This window comes from Oryzias latipes, chromosome 7 (assembly GCF_053564925.1).
Source record: "Oryzias latipes strain Hd-rR chromosome 7, Olatipes_Hd-rR_3.1".
NCBI classification, from domain to species: domain Eukaryota; kingdom Metazoa; phylum Chordata; class Actinopteri; order Beloniformes; family Adrianichthyidae; genus Oryzias; species Oryzias latipes.
The window spans coordinates 26,777,541-26,799,339 of NC_136243.1; the positions used below are offsets into that span (position 1 = coordinate 26,777,541).

The window sequence follows — 21,799 nt, forward strand, 5'->3', positions numbered from 1 at the left end:
GTTATAAACTGAAATATCGTTGGCTCATCGCCAAATGTTTTCCCAATAATCATCCCTTATAGAGATAGTTCTGTCTCCCATGTCACGACGTTTACATAGTGGGGATACAGATACAGATGAGTGTTTCATTGACCTTGTCCTGAGACTTCTATGATTTCTATCTCCGATTTTTTTTATTCCCGAGATTAAAACTTAAACTTTGTTCTTTTTTGCAGTGATTTTATTTTTTTGTGGTTTGCTTTTGTTTGCCTTTTTTCCAATCAAGATTATATAAAAACTGGCATTTAAAAAAAAATATTTGTCGGGTAACCCTTGTGCTATCCTAGGCACTTTGACATTGGGAGTGGGTCATTTAGACCCACTAGACAGTGCACTGAACCTTTTTTCTTCAATGATTTGTGATCTTCACTGGTGTCCATGGATTACATGAAATCCTCTTCACCTTTACCCACCTTTGTCATGGTAGGGAGAACACGTCAATGGTCATCTTGACCCCATAGGATAGTACAAGGGGTTTATGAACATTTATGAAATACTCCTCTGAGCCTGTTCAGAATGATGCACCAGAGCGTTCCGACCAATAGGGGGCAGTATTTACATTGTAACCTGCAGTCGCTACTGCATTGGCAGATGCACCCATCATCTCATTACCAATATCTTCTCAAGACATACCCACACTTTATTGGAGTTAAAGTAATGTTTCTGCATTAAGCTAAATACGCTGGTGTATTTTCCCACAATTATGCAATTTTCCATGTCTTGTACAGAAAGAAAACCACGGTGTTGTAATTCAGTGGTCAATAGCATGTTAAGAACCAAAGTATCGACACAGCAGCTCATTATAGATGATCTGTGGTGCGGAGGGAGAAACCTTTCTTTTCTTCACTTCCCATTTGTATTGATCTCTTCACAGGGTCTTCTCCCTCTTATTATCTTAAAAGCATCTCTGCAACACTGGCTCGATCAATATTTCACAGTGGCTTTCCATGTTATTCCTTGTTTCAGTGAAAGGTAAATGAATTTCATTAAAGACATGCTCCAATAATCCAGAGGAGGAAAAAAAAGCAGTTTTCTTTCAACAAGTACAAAACAACCTGCTTGATGCTTTAGTTTGGGATACATTTTCTTCAATTTATAGCTTTTTCAAAAACATCTGATCTGTGATAATAGTTCCTAAGCAGTCACAACAGTTTGTGACTGCACTGAAGCACTCGAATTGTGGACCTTCCACATCTGTTGAATCAGGCTTTACTGTTTCCATTTCCTCCCATTTATATGCTTTTCATAATATTGTGCATTTTATAGTTTCTGATGGTACCCCAAGGTTCCACTTAGCTTCCTCCTGCAGTAAAGGACACTAAAACTGCTGATGCTGAAAATGACACCATCCCACACAAAATTCACAGAATACTGAATGGAAAAAAGAAAGGTCACAGAGTAACATTTTTGGTGATTTGTTTTTATTAACTCCCTCACTTAAAAAACACAGATGCACCAAACAATATCATACATGCACAGTTTCAGCATATGAAAACCAGCTGATGACTTTTCAATGTGAAAACACTACTGTCACGATCTCACAGAGATCACCCGGACGTGTAAAGTACAGACTCACAACACAAAGGCCAAGTGTTGTCCCCCAGAGCTTCTTTGCAAATGCATTAAAGGAACATCAGTTCAGCCCACTCTGTCCGAAATCCCCAAAAGAAGCAGAGAATGGTTGTTGTGTCGTTCATCTCCAAACAGGTGGTGTTTTTTTTTTTTTTAAAACCAAAAATATACGGCTGTTTGTGATAGCAGTTAGGAAATATTACTCTCTGCCCATAAATATTTTAGGATCTGGGCTTAACTGAAGATTATAAAGACAGCACAGTTTGATCTTCCAACCCCGAGGGGCCTCAGTTCAATTGACAACTAAACAGCAGGGGTCTGCAACCTGAGGCTCCTCTACCCCCTCCTTTAGGGAGTTCTGGTTTAACCCTTGTGCTATCCTAGGCACTTTTACGTTGGGAGTTGGGTCATCTAGACCCACTAGACAGTGCTCTGAACCTTTTTTCTTCAATCATTTGTGATCTTTACTGGTGTCCATGGATTACATGAAATCTTTCCACCTTTATCCACCTTTGTCATGGTAGGGAGAACACGTCAATGCAAGGGTGGGGTCATCTAAGATAGCACAAGGGTTACAGCAGTAAGTAAGTAAAGTAAAATAATTCAAACTTTATTTAACTCATTTACAAACAGCTGAAGGACAGTACATTTCCCCAATTCTCCAACAATCCATCAATCCCTAAAGTTGTATCAAAACACAGACTGATTTTTGAGCACCTTGTACCACAGAAAATCAATGTGAAGTCAGTAACCACAGAATGCATACGTAAGGCACACCAGATTACGAGGCTGATCTTCTATTTTAGAACAAATTCAAGGATTTTATGTGCACCTTATGGTTCTAAACGTACGGTAAAGGTCACCTAATTATCTGTGATTTAATTTTTCGTTCATCAGGTTTATGAATTTCTGGCTGGGATGCACAACAAATGGTAAAATACACAGTTTTTTAGTTATTACTGCTGACACCACACTACCTACTACAACATGATTTGCATTGAGATGAGTGGCACAAGGTGTCTTTTATTTTTGATAGGAAGTCATGTGAACATCTGTGGAAAGTAATGCACTATTTCACATTTTGACAGAAGACTGTTTTCTCTTTATGTTTTAATTATGCCAAAAATGAAGAATAGATCATTTAAATCTATCATAGTAGTACAATGACATAAATACAAAGTAATGTCTTATTTTTTCTAGAGGGTGAAGTAAGACTTTGGTTGCAGACCCCTGACATTCTAACCCCTGAAGGCAATTCTTTTTTTTTTTTTTTACTGGATTTTGTATCCGCAAACAATAGCTCTTCATCACTTACTTTAGCAACACTTGACCTTTGTAAAGAATACTTATATGTAAATAAAGCTAAGAATAGTTAACATAAATGAAAGCAAATAGTTTTTACAGTACGGACACAATACAAAACAAAGAGGCTGGCAATGCTGCTACCCAAAATACAAATGAAGCTTCTTTCAAATTTAGAGAATCAACAAATCAGCCAAAAGATCCGCTTTCTTAATGTGTAAAGTGATGAAGAATAGAAGATGAACAGATTGACCGCACATAAAGACTAACTCAAGACAGTTTTAGTTAATTTGCCCATCTTGAAAAAAAAACAAAAAAAAGAATCAGAAGAAAGGTATAAAACAGAATTTTAACACAAGCTCCTCCATGAATCTGCATCCTTCTCTAAGGTTCAGTCGATATATTCCCATTTATCTTCCTCTAAAACGGACCTATTAATCTTCTTCAATGTGGGAAAAAGTTCCAACCACGGATTAGGAAAAGACAAGTTTAAAGTCATTTTCAAAATGATCCTCCTGGAGAGTCTAGTCTACTGACTCTGCAGTAACAACTGTTCACACTCACCCTCATACACACCTTTTTTGGGTGTCATGCTGATTCAGACTTTCCTAAATCCTGATAAATTGGTCTTGTGTGGATATCATTAGTACCATTACTCCTTTGCCCTTTCCAACAGAACCCCCTCAGGCCCATTTTAATTCATTAAGATATTTTAATGTGGCATCTATCAGGGTATCTATTCATCACAGAGGACCATTAAACAGCCCCTTTGTGCTAACACCTTTCCTGATCTCCTGCCTTTTCAGAGCCATTGAAAGGTAGAGCGAAACAGGCCTGAATACCTGAGCAGCTGGGTATCACTGAAAGGCATAAATAAAAAATGGTAACACGCACCACATAGAAAAGGCCAACACAACTGACAACAAAGGACCGATTTACACAGTATAAAATACAGCCAACCATACATTTAGCCAAATAATGTCTGAGCTGGTGGCTAGATTTCAACTATTAGACTGGCACAATTGGCAGTACTTTAAAACTCCTGTCCTGACTACAGCGGCTGATGATGTATGTCGACTGGCAATAGCTGTGTGTCATCCAGATGGATGGAGACTTGGACGGAAACTAATTACTTCCTTCACCATTGAAGAATAAGTCACTTGTATTTCCCATTAACCAGTCAGTATCTAAAATGCCATTACATGGGTAAAAAAAAATCCATACCGCTATCTTCAAGAGTTATTTCGTAGGATCAATATGACAACAGCTGAGGAATTTGTGATTTTCAAACCAAGACGAGAAGAATCCTGGATTCTGATTGGTCAGCTGGTGCCCCTGTTGTGAGAACAACCAAGTAATTGATGTGCGACTTTGTGAAGGCTCTTGCCTTATGTGTGCTAAAATAAAAGTCCCCTGAAGCATGAATTCATTAGTGAAAATCATATAAAAACATTCAAACTAGTTTTCAAATATTTACCTTTTTCTTTTGTTACAAATTGGTATTTTTCTGAACTGTATTCCTTTGAAGAATAAAGAGGAATAAAAACATTTCTTCAGAACAGACGCTAGGACGTTTCCTCAATGATAAATCGACACCATTCTAAGCCAGGACCACTTTAACATATTATAATACTTTTATAAAAGAATTAGGGACTGTGGCAGATATTTTCAGAGCTTCGCTGTAAACGTTTATAACGTTTCTCGCATCTTCATTGATGAACAACAACACAAAAACCTAAAGAAAAGAAAAGGTTCAAACCCTGCCTATTTTCTCACCTCCTCATGTCTGGCAAACAGTGGTGTGAAGGGGGTGTGAAGTGGATGCGAAGTGAACATCGGATAATCAGTTCCAGTGGGAGCAATCCCAAGATTGTTCAAAATATGAATGTACTGTAGCGTAGAGTCTAAACAGTAAATGAGAACATACCATAACCTTACAAACTCCTGATAAATGCTGCCCTCAAATGCATTTTCAAATTCAGAAGAGACTGTAAAAGACTTCTAGCAGAACCGGTTATAAGCCAAGATTTTAAAATATATATAATACAATATACATGTAATAGTATTCTGTAGATACCCCTTAAGTTTAAAGTCTGCATTTTGTGCACGAACAGCCATATTGTTGAGATTGGGGCAAATTTCATATTTTTGTAAAAATGTTGTTTCAAACATGCTTTTCTAAAAAAGCAAAATGCCAAGTTTGGTGTTTGCACCACCAGATGCACAACATGTCTGAAACATTGACCTAACCGTCGCCACTATTCTTTGCTGGGAAAAGTCAATGGGTCGGATTCTCGATTGAGTCTGAATTTTCTATTAATCAGACGGAAGGCCGAATTTAGAAATGCTAAATTGTCAAATCACTTTTTTTCAGAAACATGAACTAATAATAAAATAATATTGTTATGATGTCAGAAAATCTGAATTTCTTTTAGTAAATATACATGAATACAATAAAAAAAAAGTAATTATTACATTCCTGTAGTCTAAAACATGTTTACATGTCAAAATGCACTGAGTTGCTGCCATATTATTAACCAATTAGATCAAATCCCATCTGAATGTTTGTAAAATGAACTCTGCTGTGTTCATAAAAAGAGCAGCCAAACAGCATGAGGGGAACTCAGAGGAGGAAAAATGTTAAAGTGCTGTACAATTATACCCTAATATAATTTGGCCTCAGAATTTGTGGCTTGTTCTTAATCATTTAAACTTTGCAGTCTACGTTTTTCCTCAATTAAATGTTTTAAATCCCTAAGAGGATTTTACCAACCAGTCTATTTAACAAGTAAAGTCATTTTTGGGTTAAATAGGACGTGTAAAACGCACCCTAAGAGTTTTGTGCTTTGACTAAAGAGAAGAAAATCGGCATTAAAGTCAATTAACAAATTCTGGGGTCCTGATAAATAAAAATGCTTTACAATAATTTTTCCTACTGTTTATTTAAAACCCACTAAACTGTGTTGCTGTGAATAATAATTTCCACTAACACCTTATCGAGTTTATGATGCTACCTGGCCAGCAGTACAGGCATCAAATCAAAGCCACACATTTGCATCTTTTTCTTGGAAATTCAAGTCACAATGTAACAAAGGAAAGTCAAGTAAGGTGTCTGAGCTTTCCTAGATAACCGAAGGAGCAAAGATGGCTTTCTAAAGACATGTGGCTGTGCTCTGAACATTTCCTCCACCATTCAGTTTTAAAACCTCTGTCAGCAGGCAAAAACACAAAGGAGCTCACAGGTGCTTTTAGGACTGTCATCCTGTAAAATACTTTTGATGACATCAATGTACAATATACAAGCTTCATAGGAGCCGGCACATGTTTGATTTTTAGAGAAAGTCAAGTTCTGCTGGTTCAAAGGAGATGATGAAGCTGATGGATTTCCGGTTTTTGACTGAAAACCAAAGGATGAGAGATAACTAAAAGAGAGATACACTAAAAGTTGAAAGTAAAATGGTTAGGAATGATTTCACAGGCAATGAACCTTCACAAAACAGTTTGATGTCAAAAAGAAATACTTTCAGAATTTTTTCACAACCAAATATTCCATGGTTGCCCCCTTTTTTAATTTAAAACCCATGTTGGTTTCTTTAAGACCCACTCCGGTAAAAAATTGTGTTTTTTGTGTTTTTAACATGTTCTTGTAGCGTTTTTCTGATGATGGAGGACATCATTTCTTTATTCAAATAGTTGTGAATCAGGAGCAGACGAAAAAATGCCATCTGAAAAAGGTTGTGACATTACAAATACAATGGGCGGTACATCCTCTTATAAACAACTAGATCCATTCGTCCATTTGTTGCACTGCTAACATTAGGTTGGGGTTGTGAGGGGCTGTAAGCTAGCTGGAGAGCGTGTAAACTGGGAACTGTTAGTTATTGGGGACGGGAAGGGGGAATGGGTTTGCTCCGCGCCAACAGTTCTCCGCACAAGGTAAATTTCTAATGAACTACTGCCGCTCGACAGAAACTATGTCTTAGAAAACGACACAGGTTTTTTGATTTTGGCTTAAAAGAAAGCATAATTATAATTAAAAACCTCTAGGAATGCTTCTGAAATGACTGAAATCGGAGTGGGTCTTTAATACAGAAAATCAACATCTTTGAATGAGTGAAGGTTGACTGTATGGCACTTCTTACTAAGCGGATCAATAGATCTGTAAAAGTTGGTGCTTGGAGACAAGAGAACATGAATCTCTTGAAAACACAATGACAACATTTTACCACCCCTCAAACTAAAAAAAATAAATCAACCAAAAATAGCTGAAGTATGTTTTGTCACACTGTGACTTGCCGGTGTTACAAGAGAGGCTTTTATGATAATCTCCAAAGGCACGGGCACAGGTAAACAAACATCTTCTACTTTTCTTTTCCAGCTGTGAAATGGAAAACTGAACATTTAGGCAGGAAAAAAAAAACACCTTGTAGCAGAATCCTCAGCTAAGAACAGCAAAACCTTTTTAGAAACTAAAAGTTAAAGAAAACATCTTTGTAAAAACATCAAAAAGGCTGAAACTACTTTGGCACACAAATGGAAGTAAGGCATCTGTAGCATTCCTAAGTAAGAAGAAAATGAAATAATAATGTATAGGTAAATTAATTACAAAATATATACCTGAAATGAAGCATGTTTTTTTTCTTAAATCAGCATCAATGTTAAATTTTTTACTTAAAATTCTTTCAAAAAACAAAAAAGGTGGAAACTAAGCACTTGAGTCAGTTCAGAGACAGCATTGTTGTAATGCCTGTAAGTTCAAAAAAAGAAAGTACTTGACAACTTCTGTAAAGGTATTCTGTAAAAACAATACTGACTGTTGGAGACAAGTGTCACAATGTTGACCTGAACGTTGACATTAACATGGCGAGAAACAAGGAGACGGGGGAGACGTCTGCACTCCAGGCTCTGGAGCCGCGGGCACTCATACCTGAAAAAAACAGGATGTGGATCATTCCAAAGCATACTTCTTAATTAAGCTCCTTTACATTAGAAAACATATTTGGAAAAAATATATTTAAACTAAAAAAAAGATAATAAACGCCTCAGGGCATTCCTTAAATGTGAAAATAAATGAATGTATGAGAACTACATTTCCAAAAACTCATATTTTACCATGAACCACATGTTGTTTTAAATGAAAACTCTCAGGGGAAAAAAGTGGCCTGTTTTCCAATGGAAATTTAAAGAAAAAGGCACTATAGAACACTAAGTCTGTATAAACTGCTGTTTTCACGGATGTAACACAGTGCTTGAACGACGCAAGGGCGCATTTAGAGGTGAAAAAGAGCCCTTCTGGAGTCCCACAGGACAGTAATAGGGTCTAGCAAAAAGAGTCGGCAACAGAGAGATGGATGGTGCTGCATATTTCAACAAAACATAAACCCAAAAGAGGTGGCAGGGGACATTAATAAACTCAACGGAGGACAAAATGCTCCTGTCAGAGTTAAGAAGTGTTGAGTGTTAAAACCAGTAAATAAAAAAAAAGGATGGCTCTAGGAGTTGCAGGTCTGTGGGATTTTCGACATCAAATTTTCTGAGGCACGGGGTCCATTAACACGTTTTAAGAGCAGCTCTCAGAACATTTTTACCACTTAAACTTTGTAAAACATCAAACACAAGCTTACTTAGTTTGTGTATTCGTATGGGATCTGAGGCTGGCCCCAGACCTCCTTCACTCGTGGTCTGAATGCGGATGATGTAGTCATCGTCACCCTCGGGGAGGGTCAGCTCCGCTGTTGAATTGCTTGTTGTGAGAGTGTTTACCTCTTTGTGTCTCTGCCTCCTGTATGAAAGCTGGACGAGAAGGAGAAACGAGCAGGATGATGCCTTGTAACTATGCATGCTCGGTCTGACAGTATGGCGGTAAGGTTCTTTGTCTAAGCCTGACACATACTATTAAAAGCGACCTTGGTGCAAAACTGGGACTCACTTGATAGCCTTTAACTTCAGACTCCGATTCCATTGCCACCACAGGCTCCCAGTAAAGCGACAGCTGAGAGCCAATTAGTGTCCATTCAACATTCAGTGGAGGTTGAGCTGGAGCTGCATGATACAAACATCATTTCTTTGTATGTCACCACAAAACAAATTAAAGTTCCATTAACTGTCACACACTGGCTGTATGAAATTTCTGCCCTGCTTTCGACCTGTTCCCTGAGGGGATGGGTCAGAAGCAGCAGTGGGCTGCAGTCACAGCTCACAAACCATTTGGTGGTCTAACCCCCCCCCAGTCAAACCCCTGATGTTGAGTGTCAAGCAGAGAGGCTTAAACCAAACTGAACTGTGGGTTTGAACCCCGTCTCCTGTCTCAGATTGGACAGTTTTCCACATAGCCACTTTAAAGACCCACTCCAATGAAAACTACATTTTTGGTGTTTTTAACATGTATTTGTGGCATTCCTGTCAAGATGGAGGATGTTAAGAAAATGACACTTAATATTGCATGTCTGAGTATTTCTTTATTCAAATTGTTGTGAATCAGGAGGAGACAAAAAATACAGTTGGAAAAAGCTGTAATGTAGAAGCTACTACGGCGAGCCACAAGTTCCCTGCTCTGTCCATTCTGATGCATCCACTTGTGCACGACTTGATCCATGTAGGTCTTCCATTTTCCTTGTCCAAGTTGGCATTTGGCTCAAAACTGTACAGCTGGATAGCTGCAATTGTGCTCGCTAACTTTGTTCCACCGGTAATGTTAGGGTGGGGGTGTGAGGGGCTGTAAGCTATCAGGAAAGTGTGTAAACACATGAAGGATGGGAAGGAGGTGCGCTTAATCTATGCCAACAGTCCCATCCACAACTCAGAGGGGAATTGCAACTCCTGCCAGAGCAGAAACTATGTCCTAGAAAATGACAGGTTTCTGGATAAAAATGGCCTGATCATAATTTAAAGATCACTGGGAACACTTTCACAATAGATCAGAAGATGACCAGAGTGGGACTTAACATGACTTTCTTGTGTCATATTGGAAATGTAATATCATTGGTTTAGAATCGAGCAATCTAACTATGTAAGGGTACAATTTCTGCCTGACTTCTCATCCATACAAGCATCTATCAACACATTTCAACTGTGATGCACAAATTTAAAAAAAACATTCAAAAAATAATATGGATTTTATTCAAAGCCATCAGAAACTCTGGCTCTATACCAAAGGCAGTGTGGTTCCAAAATCAAAGGCTTTGTGTGCTGCAACTTACGTGGTTTTTTTGTGGTGACGTTGATTGCAGGAAGAAACGGGCCGGTGCCTGCTGTGTTGAAGGCACTAACTGTTAGGAAATACTGCGAGTTTCCTGCCAAGCCGCTCACTGTGACCGAAGTTTGGTTCCAAGGCACCCGGACCTTTCCCATGGTCTCCGGTTTTGTGTCGTCCTCCCAGTAGACCACCTAATTCAGACAGAGAGCATGTCAGCTGGCATGTAAGAGCAAGCTGTGTCTGTGAGTAGCAATACGTGATAACTGTAGATGGTGGGAAAAAAAAGGACTTCTTAATGCCTTAGGCTACATTCACACTGCAGGGCTTAATGCTCAATTCCGATTTTTTGACAAAATCCGATTTTTTTTGCGAGGCCGTTCACATTTCTAATTAAATGCAAACTTTTGTGATCTCCTGTGTAACCGTGAAATGACCCAGAAGTGACCCACATGCGCAGAAGAGTACTCAACGGTGAACGACGTCACTCGTTGGAAGTAGCTAACGTTAACAATGGATATCAACAACAGCGATGTCCGCAGCGGAGCTCTTTTTGCATTATTAAATTCATTTTCACGAAGTAGCCAGCACAATTTGTTCCTGTGTGTTTAGCAGAAGTTTACCAACATGTGCACACTGACAAAAACTTAAAGTCTTACTGAACAAAAAGATAAAAGCTCTTTAATCATATTGATATTTTACTCCGACATATGCAGATGATGTGCTGCTCTAGTGCCTGATGACAACTAAGACTATAATTAAGTGATCCAAATTAAAAGCATTTAGCTTAATATGGGGAAAAAAATTGACATAATTTCAGGTCAGTGCTGTGCGTTCTTTTTTCAGTGTTTACTGTTGTTGATGGCATTTCTTGGTATTCTGACATGAGGCTGAGGGTTGGTGGTTTTTATTAAACTTTGTATCACAATCTTTCCAAAATGACACCAACACAAGATGGGCTGCAAATGGGCAATTTTCCTTTCTTTTGTGAAAACTGTCTGACATGTTTTTCTGTCATGTTGATACAAAGAAGTCTGTAATTTTGGCTATAAGAGTCACCCTACGAATGCAGCCATTTCCATGGCGACACCGTTAGGAAGCGATGGCTCTGAAGTGCAACAGAGGTGATGGCAAACACTGAACTGTGCTGTGTGAGATATCTTTTTCCATTTAAGAAAAGGAAAAAAAGAAAGAAAAGAGTACCTCATAGCCCAGAACTCTTTCAGGAGTGATGGAGAGAGCCTGCCAATTCACCTCAATCTCCGAGGCTGAGACACTTCTGGCCCAAACTCCCACTGGCATTCCACTTGGCTCTGAAATCAGACGACATGAAACTGAAAGCTTCTGTTGTCTCCTGAACACAACAGAGAAAAGAAGAACAAATCTTTCCATTTCTTACATATATAAATGTGTAGCCTTGTTATTGAACTTTATTCTGATGAATCATCATAAACAGACAGTCCTCACACTCAACACCTGGAGGGATGGCGTAGATCTAAATATCAACAGGTTTTTTACTTCAGCACATCAGCTGAAAAGAGTGGTGGTATTTCTGAAGCACTCGCCAAGTCTTACATAAATGTGTTGTGATCGTGTCTGCCTTTTCTGCTTGGGAAAAAGCATTATCTTGTGATCTTTGCCCTTCTAAAAACGAAAACTGGCTTGCTAAAACACTCAAATCCATTCCTTTACCCGTCTCTGCAGAGTAGATGGTGACCACTGGGCTGAAAGGACCCTGTCCTTTGCTGTTGTAAGTGCCAACCTTGACATGGAATGGAGAGAAGGGCGCGATGCTGTCGTTGCGGTACACATAGCGGGATGCACCGGGGGCAGAAGTGGCCACGTGAATCCAGCTGACTTCTCCGAAGGCACGGAAAGCAATGATGTAGCCAAAGCTTTCGCCATTCTGCAGTTCTTCAGGAACAGGCTGAGAGTGAAACACAAAACTATAGTGATATTAAAACATATACAAACCACTCACATTCACTCCACCCTTGGGCTCACACAATCACAACAGACTTGGAAATGGATGACCCACAAATTGCTTCTGTGACCCACCTGATAAAATGAAACACGCTGCAAAATGCTATTTCAAAAACATCTGGGCTTATCAAAGGAGACACAAACAGCTTTAAAGCTGCAGCATTAGTCTCTGTTTAATACAATGAGAACACAACAAGATAACTCAGTCCCTGACATTATCAGCATTGTTTTTCACTGCTAAACAAAAGCAGTGTGCTTGTACTGCATTTGATTGTGTAACGGTTTTGTAAACACTGGGCTTCAACAATGAAATTAAGTGTAGGAGCTCAGTCTGGTGGTTTTCTGTACATTACCAATGGCTTAGAGGCAAGACTCTTAACAGCAAATTACAAAACTGCAGTGCCAGACTTCAATTGGCCTCTAATTTATGACACACATCAGCACAGCGGGAGTCCAAGGCTTTGATTCAGCAGGAAACACTAAGCACCTTATTCAAGGATGAAATACCCTGACTTCCTGAATGCTGAATAACAGAGTGGAACATAGGACTAATGACTTACCTCCCAAGTGATGACCAACTCAGATCTACTGCCACCTCCTCCACCCACATCTCCCGGTGCCACATCTGGAACTAGAAACAAAGAACTCAGCAATGTCCACATGTGGAATAAAGGAATCTGCAGTGCTAAAGGTATGAATTTTTGCACACCAGCATCCTCCGTCCTCGTCTTGACGGAAATTGGACTGGGTTCTCCAACCCCAACGCTGTTTTTGGCCAGAACCCTGAATTCATACTCCACCCAGGCGTTGAGGTCCACCACAGTGGCTGTCAGAGTGTTCCCACTGATGATCTCCGGTACTACAAACAGAAGGTCATGAGTTCAAATCCATGCCTCCCTGCTTGACACTAAGCATCAAGGGGTTGGAATGGGGGGTTAAACCACCACATGGTTCCCAAGCGCGGCCGTGTCAGCATCTCACAGCTCCCCCAGGCGATGGGTCAATTTCACACAAAAGCTAATGGGACTTTAACGTTTGACTGTAAACCTTACAGAAACACAATAAAGGTGGGAGCCAGTTAATTTTAACTGCAGAGTTATTCAAATGTGCATAATTAAATCACAAAACAGCAGTTTTACCCCAAATCTTGATTCTGATTTTTTGAGTCAAACTGCTAGGATAAAGGAAGGAATTCTCAATGGAAATCTTTGAATTATATGAAGAAACTATCATGTGGTTTGAGATAGAAAATTCATCTTATTCAAGTACCTGTGTTAACCCTCTGCCAGCCCACAGTGAAAGGAGTTCTGGTTTGAATGAGGTAATTGGTAATGGGGCTGCCGTTGTCTCTGCCGGGGCTCCACGCCAGCTGGGCCGTGCTGTCTGTCACTTCCTCCACAGTCACTGAGTCTGGAGGACTGGGGGCGCCTGGCGCAGTCACAGGAACAGACGATGTAAGGTGCACGCAATGAAAGACCGTGTGTGGTCGGGATTTTCTTTTTGCACAAAAATATGAGCAACACAAACAAAACATGAAAAAACTGGACCTACTTAGCCAAAAAGCCAAAACATTAAAGTTTCTGGATCAATAAGTAAATAACACTTTTAAAAACCTCTCATTATAAGCAATTCCCCATAATAAAGAATTAGCATTTATTCAGGGTTTCCTTTCAGGCTTCACACATGTAATCCCTGTCTTTCATAGTGTCCTCAGTCTTTGATCAGCTAAACACCAGCAGTCAGTCGGTGCACAGGTTTCAAATTAAAAAATGAAGCAGGGCCTCCCCGCCCTGAAGAAACCAATTTTTTTTTTTGCTTCCTTTAATTGTCTCACCAATTAAACAGTTTGATGCTTTACTTTCACTTCATCCGCAGCTTCCCTTTAAATGGATGTGTCAACCCCTTCAGAAATAATAGAGCCGGTGGAGAGCTCAGAGTCAGACTGCAGAATAATAATGCATCCAGCCTCCGTTCCACAAGGGTTCTAATCTTAATCAAAATTTTACAATTATTAAGTTATCATCCTAATAAACAATCAATTATCTGGCAAAACAAAAAAACTGTGGTATATGTAGGCCAAACTACGACGGGTTAAGCTTTAAAACTTAACCCGTCGTAGTTTGGGGCTATTTTTTTTTAGCTTTTTCTGCTACTTTACAACTTGCTCTAATAAATTACCGTACCTTTAACTGATTTTTTGACAATGCTGGATTTACACCTTCTTATGTTCTTTATTGTTTACATATATTTTTCATTAAAAACCCACTAATGAAAACAGTTTCCTATGGCATTTTTCTGATGTATTAACATGATTAAGCTTAAAATTGAGTTTCTGAGTATTTCCTAATTCAAATTGTTGTCAATCAGGAGCAGACAAAAAGATGCAGTTGTAAAAATGCTTGTAAGTGTAACGTAGAAGCTGCTATGGCAGGCCACAAGCTCCCTGCTCCGCTCCATTCTGAAACACCCAGTTATGGACAAACCGATCCAAATAAATCTCCGTTTTCCTCGTCCACGTTGGCATCTGGCTCAAAACTGTACGGCTGGAAAGCTGCAATATTGCTCGCTATTTTTATTTTTTATTTTTTATTTTTTTTAACTTGTCCTGTCCAACAGCTAGGCAGACAGATGAGAGCTGAGGGCCTCTTGTGTTGGACATATTTTACTTTAACAAGAGGGGTTATTAATCTTCAGACAAACCAAAGGTATGTCTGAATAAACCCCTTTTGTAATTGAGGCCAAACTTTATTAATTTCAATCATGTCTGAAAATCTTTGGTGTTGGACCGGACGGAAAAGGAAAGAGGGGAAGAAGAGAGAGGGACGATAGAGAGAGGGGGGGTAGGGGGTGATAATAGGAGGTGAAGGGGGATAAGACCATGAAGCAGCATAAAGCAACAAGTTTACTGGTTGTTAATCATTATGGTAAGGTTCAAATGTAGAAAAAAAAAGGGGAGGAGCCTGTCCACACACACACTCAAATGTTATAAACACACCTGCTAGCTGCAAAAATGTCCACCTGTCGACATGTACACAAAACAGATAGTGTTCACACGCATACTTATGCCTTAAAACCAACTAGTGTGAAATATTTCAGTCATTCAGTCATGCAAACTGTTAGTGCATTGCTCGCTATTTTTGCAAGCTAGCAAGAGAGCGTATAAACAGATGGATGATGGGAAGGGGGTGCGCTTACTCCACGCCAACAGTCCTGCCCATAACTCAGAGGTGAATTTCTAATGAACTACTGCCGCTCTGCAGAAACTATGTCCTAGAAAACAAGCTTTTGATTTTGGCTAAAAACTGCATATCATTATTAAAAGATCACTGGGAACGCTATTACATTAATTAAAAAGATGATTGGAGTTGGACATTAAATTAGACAATAGATCCAAAACCTAAGTTTCAATCATTAAATGGTCTTATTTCTCTTAATGCAAAAAAACACTAAAATTGAGATCAATTTCTTTTATAACATATGTTCTACAGAGTACAGTTATGAGAAATATATATATATATATATATATATATATATATATATATATATATATATATATATATATATATATATATATATATATATATATATATATATATATATATATATATATATATATATATATATATATATATATATATCTCCATTCATTCCACATTCTCTGCATGTAACCACGCTGGTTGGGATTACACAGCCCCAACAACCACAGTTACGCTGTGCGAGGCAGCAACTGACCTGAAAGACAAGATCATGTCTAGAATGAACACTTGGCAACCCCGACACCAGCTACAACGGTTAAGTGATGTACCGCCTGAAAGTCTACTGGAAACTGTGAATGAAGCATTGAGGGCAATTCCTACCACAACCATCACAGAAACCAATGAACTGGTTTACACTTCAGCAGCAGTGATCCTTGAGATGCTTGGCTATAAGAGTAACCATGGGAGAAAACAATACCCACCATGGAAGCAACGGTTAGAGGCCAAAATCAAGGCAACTCGGAAGGATGTGAGTAAGCTGACAGAGGCTCAAAGAGGTACAATGAGAAAGAAAGTACCTAAGAGATACAGCCAGATGCCCATACCTGAAGCACTGGAAACTGCCAAACAAAGGCTCCTAGCCTTGAGCAGCCGCCTAAAGAGGTACACAAGAGACAATGAAGCCAGACGGATAAACAGGCTGTTTGCAACTCAACCTGCGAAAGTGTACGCTCAGTGGCAGGGTCAAAACAGCCGAGCAGACCCACCAAGGCTAGAAACTGAACAGTACTGGAAAAGTATATGGGAGAAAGAGACAGCACATAACAGCAATGCCCAGTGGCTGGTCTCTCTGAGAGAAGAACATAGCAACCTCCCTGAACAGAATCCAGTGACCATCACAGTGGCAGACATCCAAGAAAGAGTCTCAGGTATGAAGAACTGGACAGCACCGGGCCCTGACATGATACATGCCTACTGGCTAAAGAAGCTCACTGCACTCCACGAGCGCCTGGCAGCACAAATAAACCAGCTGCTAAGAGATGGAACTCACCCCGAATGGCTAACAGAAGGGCGAACGATCCTGATCCAGAAGGATCCCTCAAAGGGTGCAGTCCCATCCAACTACCGGCCAATAACCTGTCTCTCCACAACATGGAAGCTCATGTCAGGCATCATTGCAACCAAGATAAATAGGCACATGGATCAATTCATGAGTGACACACAGAAGGGCATTGGTAGAGACTCCAGAGGAGCCAAACACCAACTCCTGGTTGACAGAACAGTCGCTCAAGACTGCAAGTCACGACACACCAACCTGTGCACAGCCTGGATTGATTACAAGAAAGCCTATGACTCAATGCCACACACATGGATCACTGAATGCTTGGAGCTGTACAACATCAACAGGACTCTAAGAGCCTTCATAGGAAACTCAATGAAGCTGTGGAAAACCACCCTTGAAGCCAATGGGAAGCCACTTGCACAAGTGTCCATTAAATGTGGGATATACCAAGGTGATGCTCTGTCCCCACTGCTGTTCTGCATAGGTCTGAACCCCCTCAGCCAAATAATCAACAAGACTGGCTATGGATACCGACTCAGAAATGGGGCAAACATCAGTCACCTCCTCTACATGGATGACATCAAGCTATATGCTAAGAGCGAACGTGACATTGACTCCCTGATCCACACCACCAGGATCTACAGTACTGACATTGGGATGTCATTCGGGCTCGAGAAATGCAGTCGGATGGTGACAAAGAGAGGCAAGGTAGTCCACACAGAAGCGGTCTCACTCCCAGAAGGAACAATAGCAGACATTGAGGACAGTTACAAGTACCTCGGAATTCCACAGGCAAATGGCAACCTGGAGCAGGCAACAAGGAAAGCTGCAACAGCTAAATACCTCCAACGGGTAAGGCAAGTCCTGAGAAGCCAGCTCAATGGCAAAAATAAGACCCGGGCAATAAACAGCTACGCACTGCCAGTTATCAGATACCCTGCAGGAATAATAAGATGGCCAAAGGAAGAGGTACAGACCACGGATGTTAAGACACGAAAGCTCCTCACCATGCATGGAGGGTTCCATCCCAAATCCAGCACCCTGAGACTGTATGCTAGCCGCAAGGAAGGAGGCCGAGGACTAGTGAGCGTAGAAGCCACTATCCAGGATGAAACATCCAAGATGCATAAGTACATCAAGCTCAAGGCCCCAAATGACAGTGTGCTCAGTGAATGTCTCAGGCAATGGAGAGCAGAGGATACAGTGCTGGAGGACAGATCCTCATGGGAGGACAAACCCCTGCATGGGATGTACCACCGGACCATAACGGAAGTGGCTGATATCAAGAAATCCTACCAATGGCTAGAAAGGGCTGGCCTACAGGACAGCACTGAGGCACTCATCCTTGCAGCTCAGGAACAAGCCCTGAGCACCAGAGCAATAGAGGCTCAGATCTACCACACCAGACAAGACCCAAGGTGTAGGCTGTGCAAAGAGGCGCCTGAAACAATCCAGCACATAACTGCAGGGTGTAAGATGCTGGCAGGTAAAGCATACATGGAGCGCCACAATCAAGTGGCTGGAATAATATACAGGAACGTGTGTGCAAAGTATGGACTGGAAACCCCAAGGTCAAAATGGGAAACACCCCCGAAGGTGGTAGAGAATGAAAGGGCCAAAATCCTGTGGGACTTCCAGATTCAGACTGATAGGATGGTAATGGCGAACCAACCAGACATTGTAGTGGTGGATAAAGAACAGAGGAAAGCCGTTGTGGTGGATGTGGCAGTGCCAAGCGATGGGAACATCAGGAAGAAGGAACATGAGAAACTGGAGAAATACCAGGGACTCAGAGAAGAACTGGAGAAAGCCTGGAAAGTGAAGGTGACAGTGGTGCCTGTGGTAATTGGAGCACTCGGGGCAGTAACCCCCAAGCTGGAGGAGTGGCTACAACAGATACCTGGAAAGATCTCAGACATCTCAATCCAGAAAAGCGCAGTGCTAGGAACAGCTAAGATACTGCGCAGAACCCTCAAGCTCCCAGGCCTCTGGTAGAGGACCCGAGCTTGAGTGAGAAACCACCCACGAAAGGGTGATAGGGGCAAGTTTTTTTTTTTTTATATATATATATATATAAATAAAAGAAAAGAAAAATGTTTAAAAAACTAGGCAAACTTTCAATAAACTATATAAATGCACAAAATATAAATATTATATAAACTTTCCTAGGATTTATTCCAAGGGGTATCACAATTATGTGTCATGACTCGTGTGATTGTTTTTAGTCTAAAATTTAAAAGCTTGGAATTTTATTTTTCACATTAAATTGTGAATGAAAACTATACTAATGATGCAGTTGTTTTAATTTTTCTGTCATTTTTGACAGCTAATATCACTGACAAAAGCACCAGGGAGTACAGAGACTACTTTCACTGTCCTCAAAGCTCGGACATATAGATGCTTACAGTGTTCATATGTTCTGTGTTGGGACAAGCAAGGCTCAGAGGGATGCTGATCTGAATAGAACATAACAAATACATGTAAAGCAGACAGTCTTCCACGCGTCCCTTTTGGGGTAATGGTGGTGGTGCTACCGTCAAACAAGGTAAAAGTGCTCACCAAGTGGTATGAATGTTAATGACTATGATGTTTTCCTCACGCCGTGACCTTCTCCTTAATCACTATCACACCTGGTGGAGTGTTTGTGCGGCATCATGGAGTGGACCTCAAACATTAACAGCTGCCATTGTTAAAAAACAAGAACCTCAAGAGTCTTGGCGTCAGGATCGATTATCATTGACCTTCAGCATCGCTCGCCGAGGCAAACCAAAGCAGATTGGAAATCCAAATCTGAGGAATGACCGAGCTGATTCAGAACCATTGCCAATAACATTAAACTGAATTAGTATGATCATAAATGTCTGTATGTGTTGGAGCAGTCAGACTAAAGTAATCACAGTAAAAGGAGAATCCCAGTGGAGAGCACAGGTAGACACAGAGAAGAGGAATTCAAGCCTAATGTGTTCTCATCTGTCCCTCATAGTATGCAGTTATGGAGGATGATCATTTTAGTTCAGTTTTGATGGGGTTCAGGTCTCAGGTTCCTTCCTCCTTCCCTAGTGATCTTGCAGCAAAACTTTACAATAACTCAGTTTGCAAAATTAAAGTTGACAGTTTCCCTCTTGTTTTTGAATAATCCACACATTATTACAAGAAACAGCCCTCAACAGTTTAGCAGAAAACAAGACGCTTCGACTTTTCATGCATAAACAGGCAATTCCTTTTCTGTTTTGCACATGTGCAAACAGCATTCAGTGCCATCTATGGCTCATTTTTGTCTGCAAAAACTCCATGTCCCACGAACCCCTTTAAGATCCAGATCACTTTCCTTAAAATAGCAACTAGGGAAATAGTCTTTTATGATAGACCAAGCTCCCAGAGTAACCTTCAGATTTATTAACACATTTTGGAAAGGAGATAATAATCTGAACCACATACAATATACGTGAAAAGTTCAGCCACTCTTTCCTGTGCAATTCAAAAAAGGCATACAATGCTATTAAAAGAAAGTACATTACCTGGGAAATGATATTTCCAACCTTGAATTTTAATGTTCTGTCATACTTTGTATTTGCCTAGCTTTTTGTAAATGTAAAAAAGAACAGTGAGTTATCAAATATTTTATTCCTTTAAATTCAGCCAGTGCAGTTTGGTTCAACATTGATCTTTCACTGTAGTTTAGTTTAAAGGTCCAGCTAAATGCAGAAGGAATATGAGCATATAATGAAAAAATGGATTTTTAGGAGCAAACATCAAAGATTCCTAAATGAAGTATTTAAAGTGGAGCTCTGGCCTTTTCCTCTGTCCCGAGCACTTAACAATAGTTTTAACAGGATTAAATCAAGCAAATACAATAAGGAATAGCATCATCAATCTATTAAGGTATTTATTGGAGCCAAGATAATTATTAATAATGAACAACTGATCTAGAAACACTCCAAACTTAAAATTTCTAACCTTTAAACAAAAGTCTCAGTAAACATGACATTTGTGACTAAAATGTCATCCACTGGTATCGCAACAGTTTGTCTCTAGAAAAGCAGGATGAATTGAACGTTTTGTTTCCAAGAAACCAGCCAGAGCTGCAGCGCTGGGTTGGGCCTAATGGAAATTCCCCATTAGAAAACATAAATAGTTGTAGGCGACAGATGAGGCAATATCTCATCATCACAGATGAAGATCAGACTTATTAAGGCCGAGTTTAGGAAATTGATTATTCAAAATCGAAGTGAACTTCACTTAGAAAATGCATTATTGATCCATGAAATCAATGTTTTTAAGCAATTTGTGGTAATTACTCAGGAAATAAAGCAGATTTTCACTTAGTTTTTCCAATCAATCTACATTTTTTTCAAATCGCGTTGAAACAAATAAAAGGTTTGTGAGCTGAAATCGAACTGAATCAGTAGCTTGGCAGTGATACCTAGCTCTAAGTCTTACTCTATGCATTACATTTAAAACACATACATTTGTTATTTTTGTAAAGTTCGTCTCTTTTTGATATCATCTTTTGAGGAACTGCAATATGTAGTACTGTCAGATTCACACCATATTCAGGACAGAAGATGCATCTGGTGAGACTCTATCAAAATCTTTCCTTTTTTTCGGGCTATCATTTTGCCCAAAAGGTGATTTTTATCAGTCTGAAAGAGAGCAGCCCCCCTCCCCACCAAAAAAAGCCAAAGCTGCATAGGTTTCTTTTTTAAGTTCTTCTAACTACAGTCAGATGGTTTCACTAAAATCTCTTAACCCGGCTATTTCACACGCATATTTCATATTGAAAACAACATTGTTTGTTTTGATACATCCTTACAAAAAATGGAAGAACCTGTGTCGTATTCTAGGACATAGTTTCTGCAGAGCCGCAGGAGTTCAATAGAAATTCACCTCTGCGTGTGGGCGGGACTGGAGTAAGCGCGCCCCATTTCTCATCATCCATTTGTTTACATGCTCTCCCGATAGCTGACAGCCCCCATTATTGGTGCAACAAAAATGGAGAAACAATACAGGAGCTATGCATCTGTACAGTTTTCAGCCAGATGCCAATTCGAAGGAGGAAAACGAAGATGATCGATTTGTCTGCAAGTGGTAAAGGGGTGGAGCTACAGGGAGGGCTAAGGGTGGGGGGGGCAGCTCAACCCCAGCAAAAAGCTCTGCCCCATACTTGCCTCC

At 40.1% G+C, this 21,799-nt stretch overlaps 1 protein-coding gene across 1 annotated transcript in view; it reads right to left on the reverse strand.

Moving 5' to 3' along the window:
* Positions 1 to 2,866: 2,866 nt before the first annotated feature.
* cntn3a.2 (contactin 3a, tandem duplicate 2) overlaps positions 2,867 to 21,799 on the reverse strand; it is a 50,809-nt gene continuing 31,876 nt past the window's right edge. The window contains exons 15-23 of the mRNA XM_011476944.4: positions 13,358 to 13,516; positions 12,798 to 12,947; positions 12,649 to 12,719; positions 11,798 to 12,032; positions 11,309 to 11,418; positions 10,113 to 10,299; positions 8,843 to 8,955; positions 8,538 to 8,706; positions 2,867 to 7,840 (exon numbers count right to left, since the gene is read on the reverse strand). Coding sequence (XP_011475246.1) covers positions 7,743 to 7,840; positions 8,538 to 8,706; positions 8,843 to 8,955; positions 10,113 to 10,299; positions 11,309 to 11,418; positions 11,798 to 12,032; positions 12,649 to 12,719; positions 12,798 to 12,947; positions 13,358 to 13,516 — 1,292 coding nt within the window. The 3' untranslated portion in view covers positions 2,867 to 7,742. The remainder of the gene's footprint in view (positions 7,841 to 8,537; positions 8,707 to 8,842; positions 8,956 to 10,112; positions 10,300 to 11,308; positions 11,419 to 11,797; positions 12,033 to 12,648; positions 12,720 to 12,797; positions 12,948 to 13,357; positions 13,517 to 21,799) is intronic.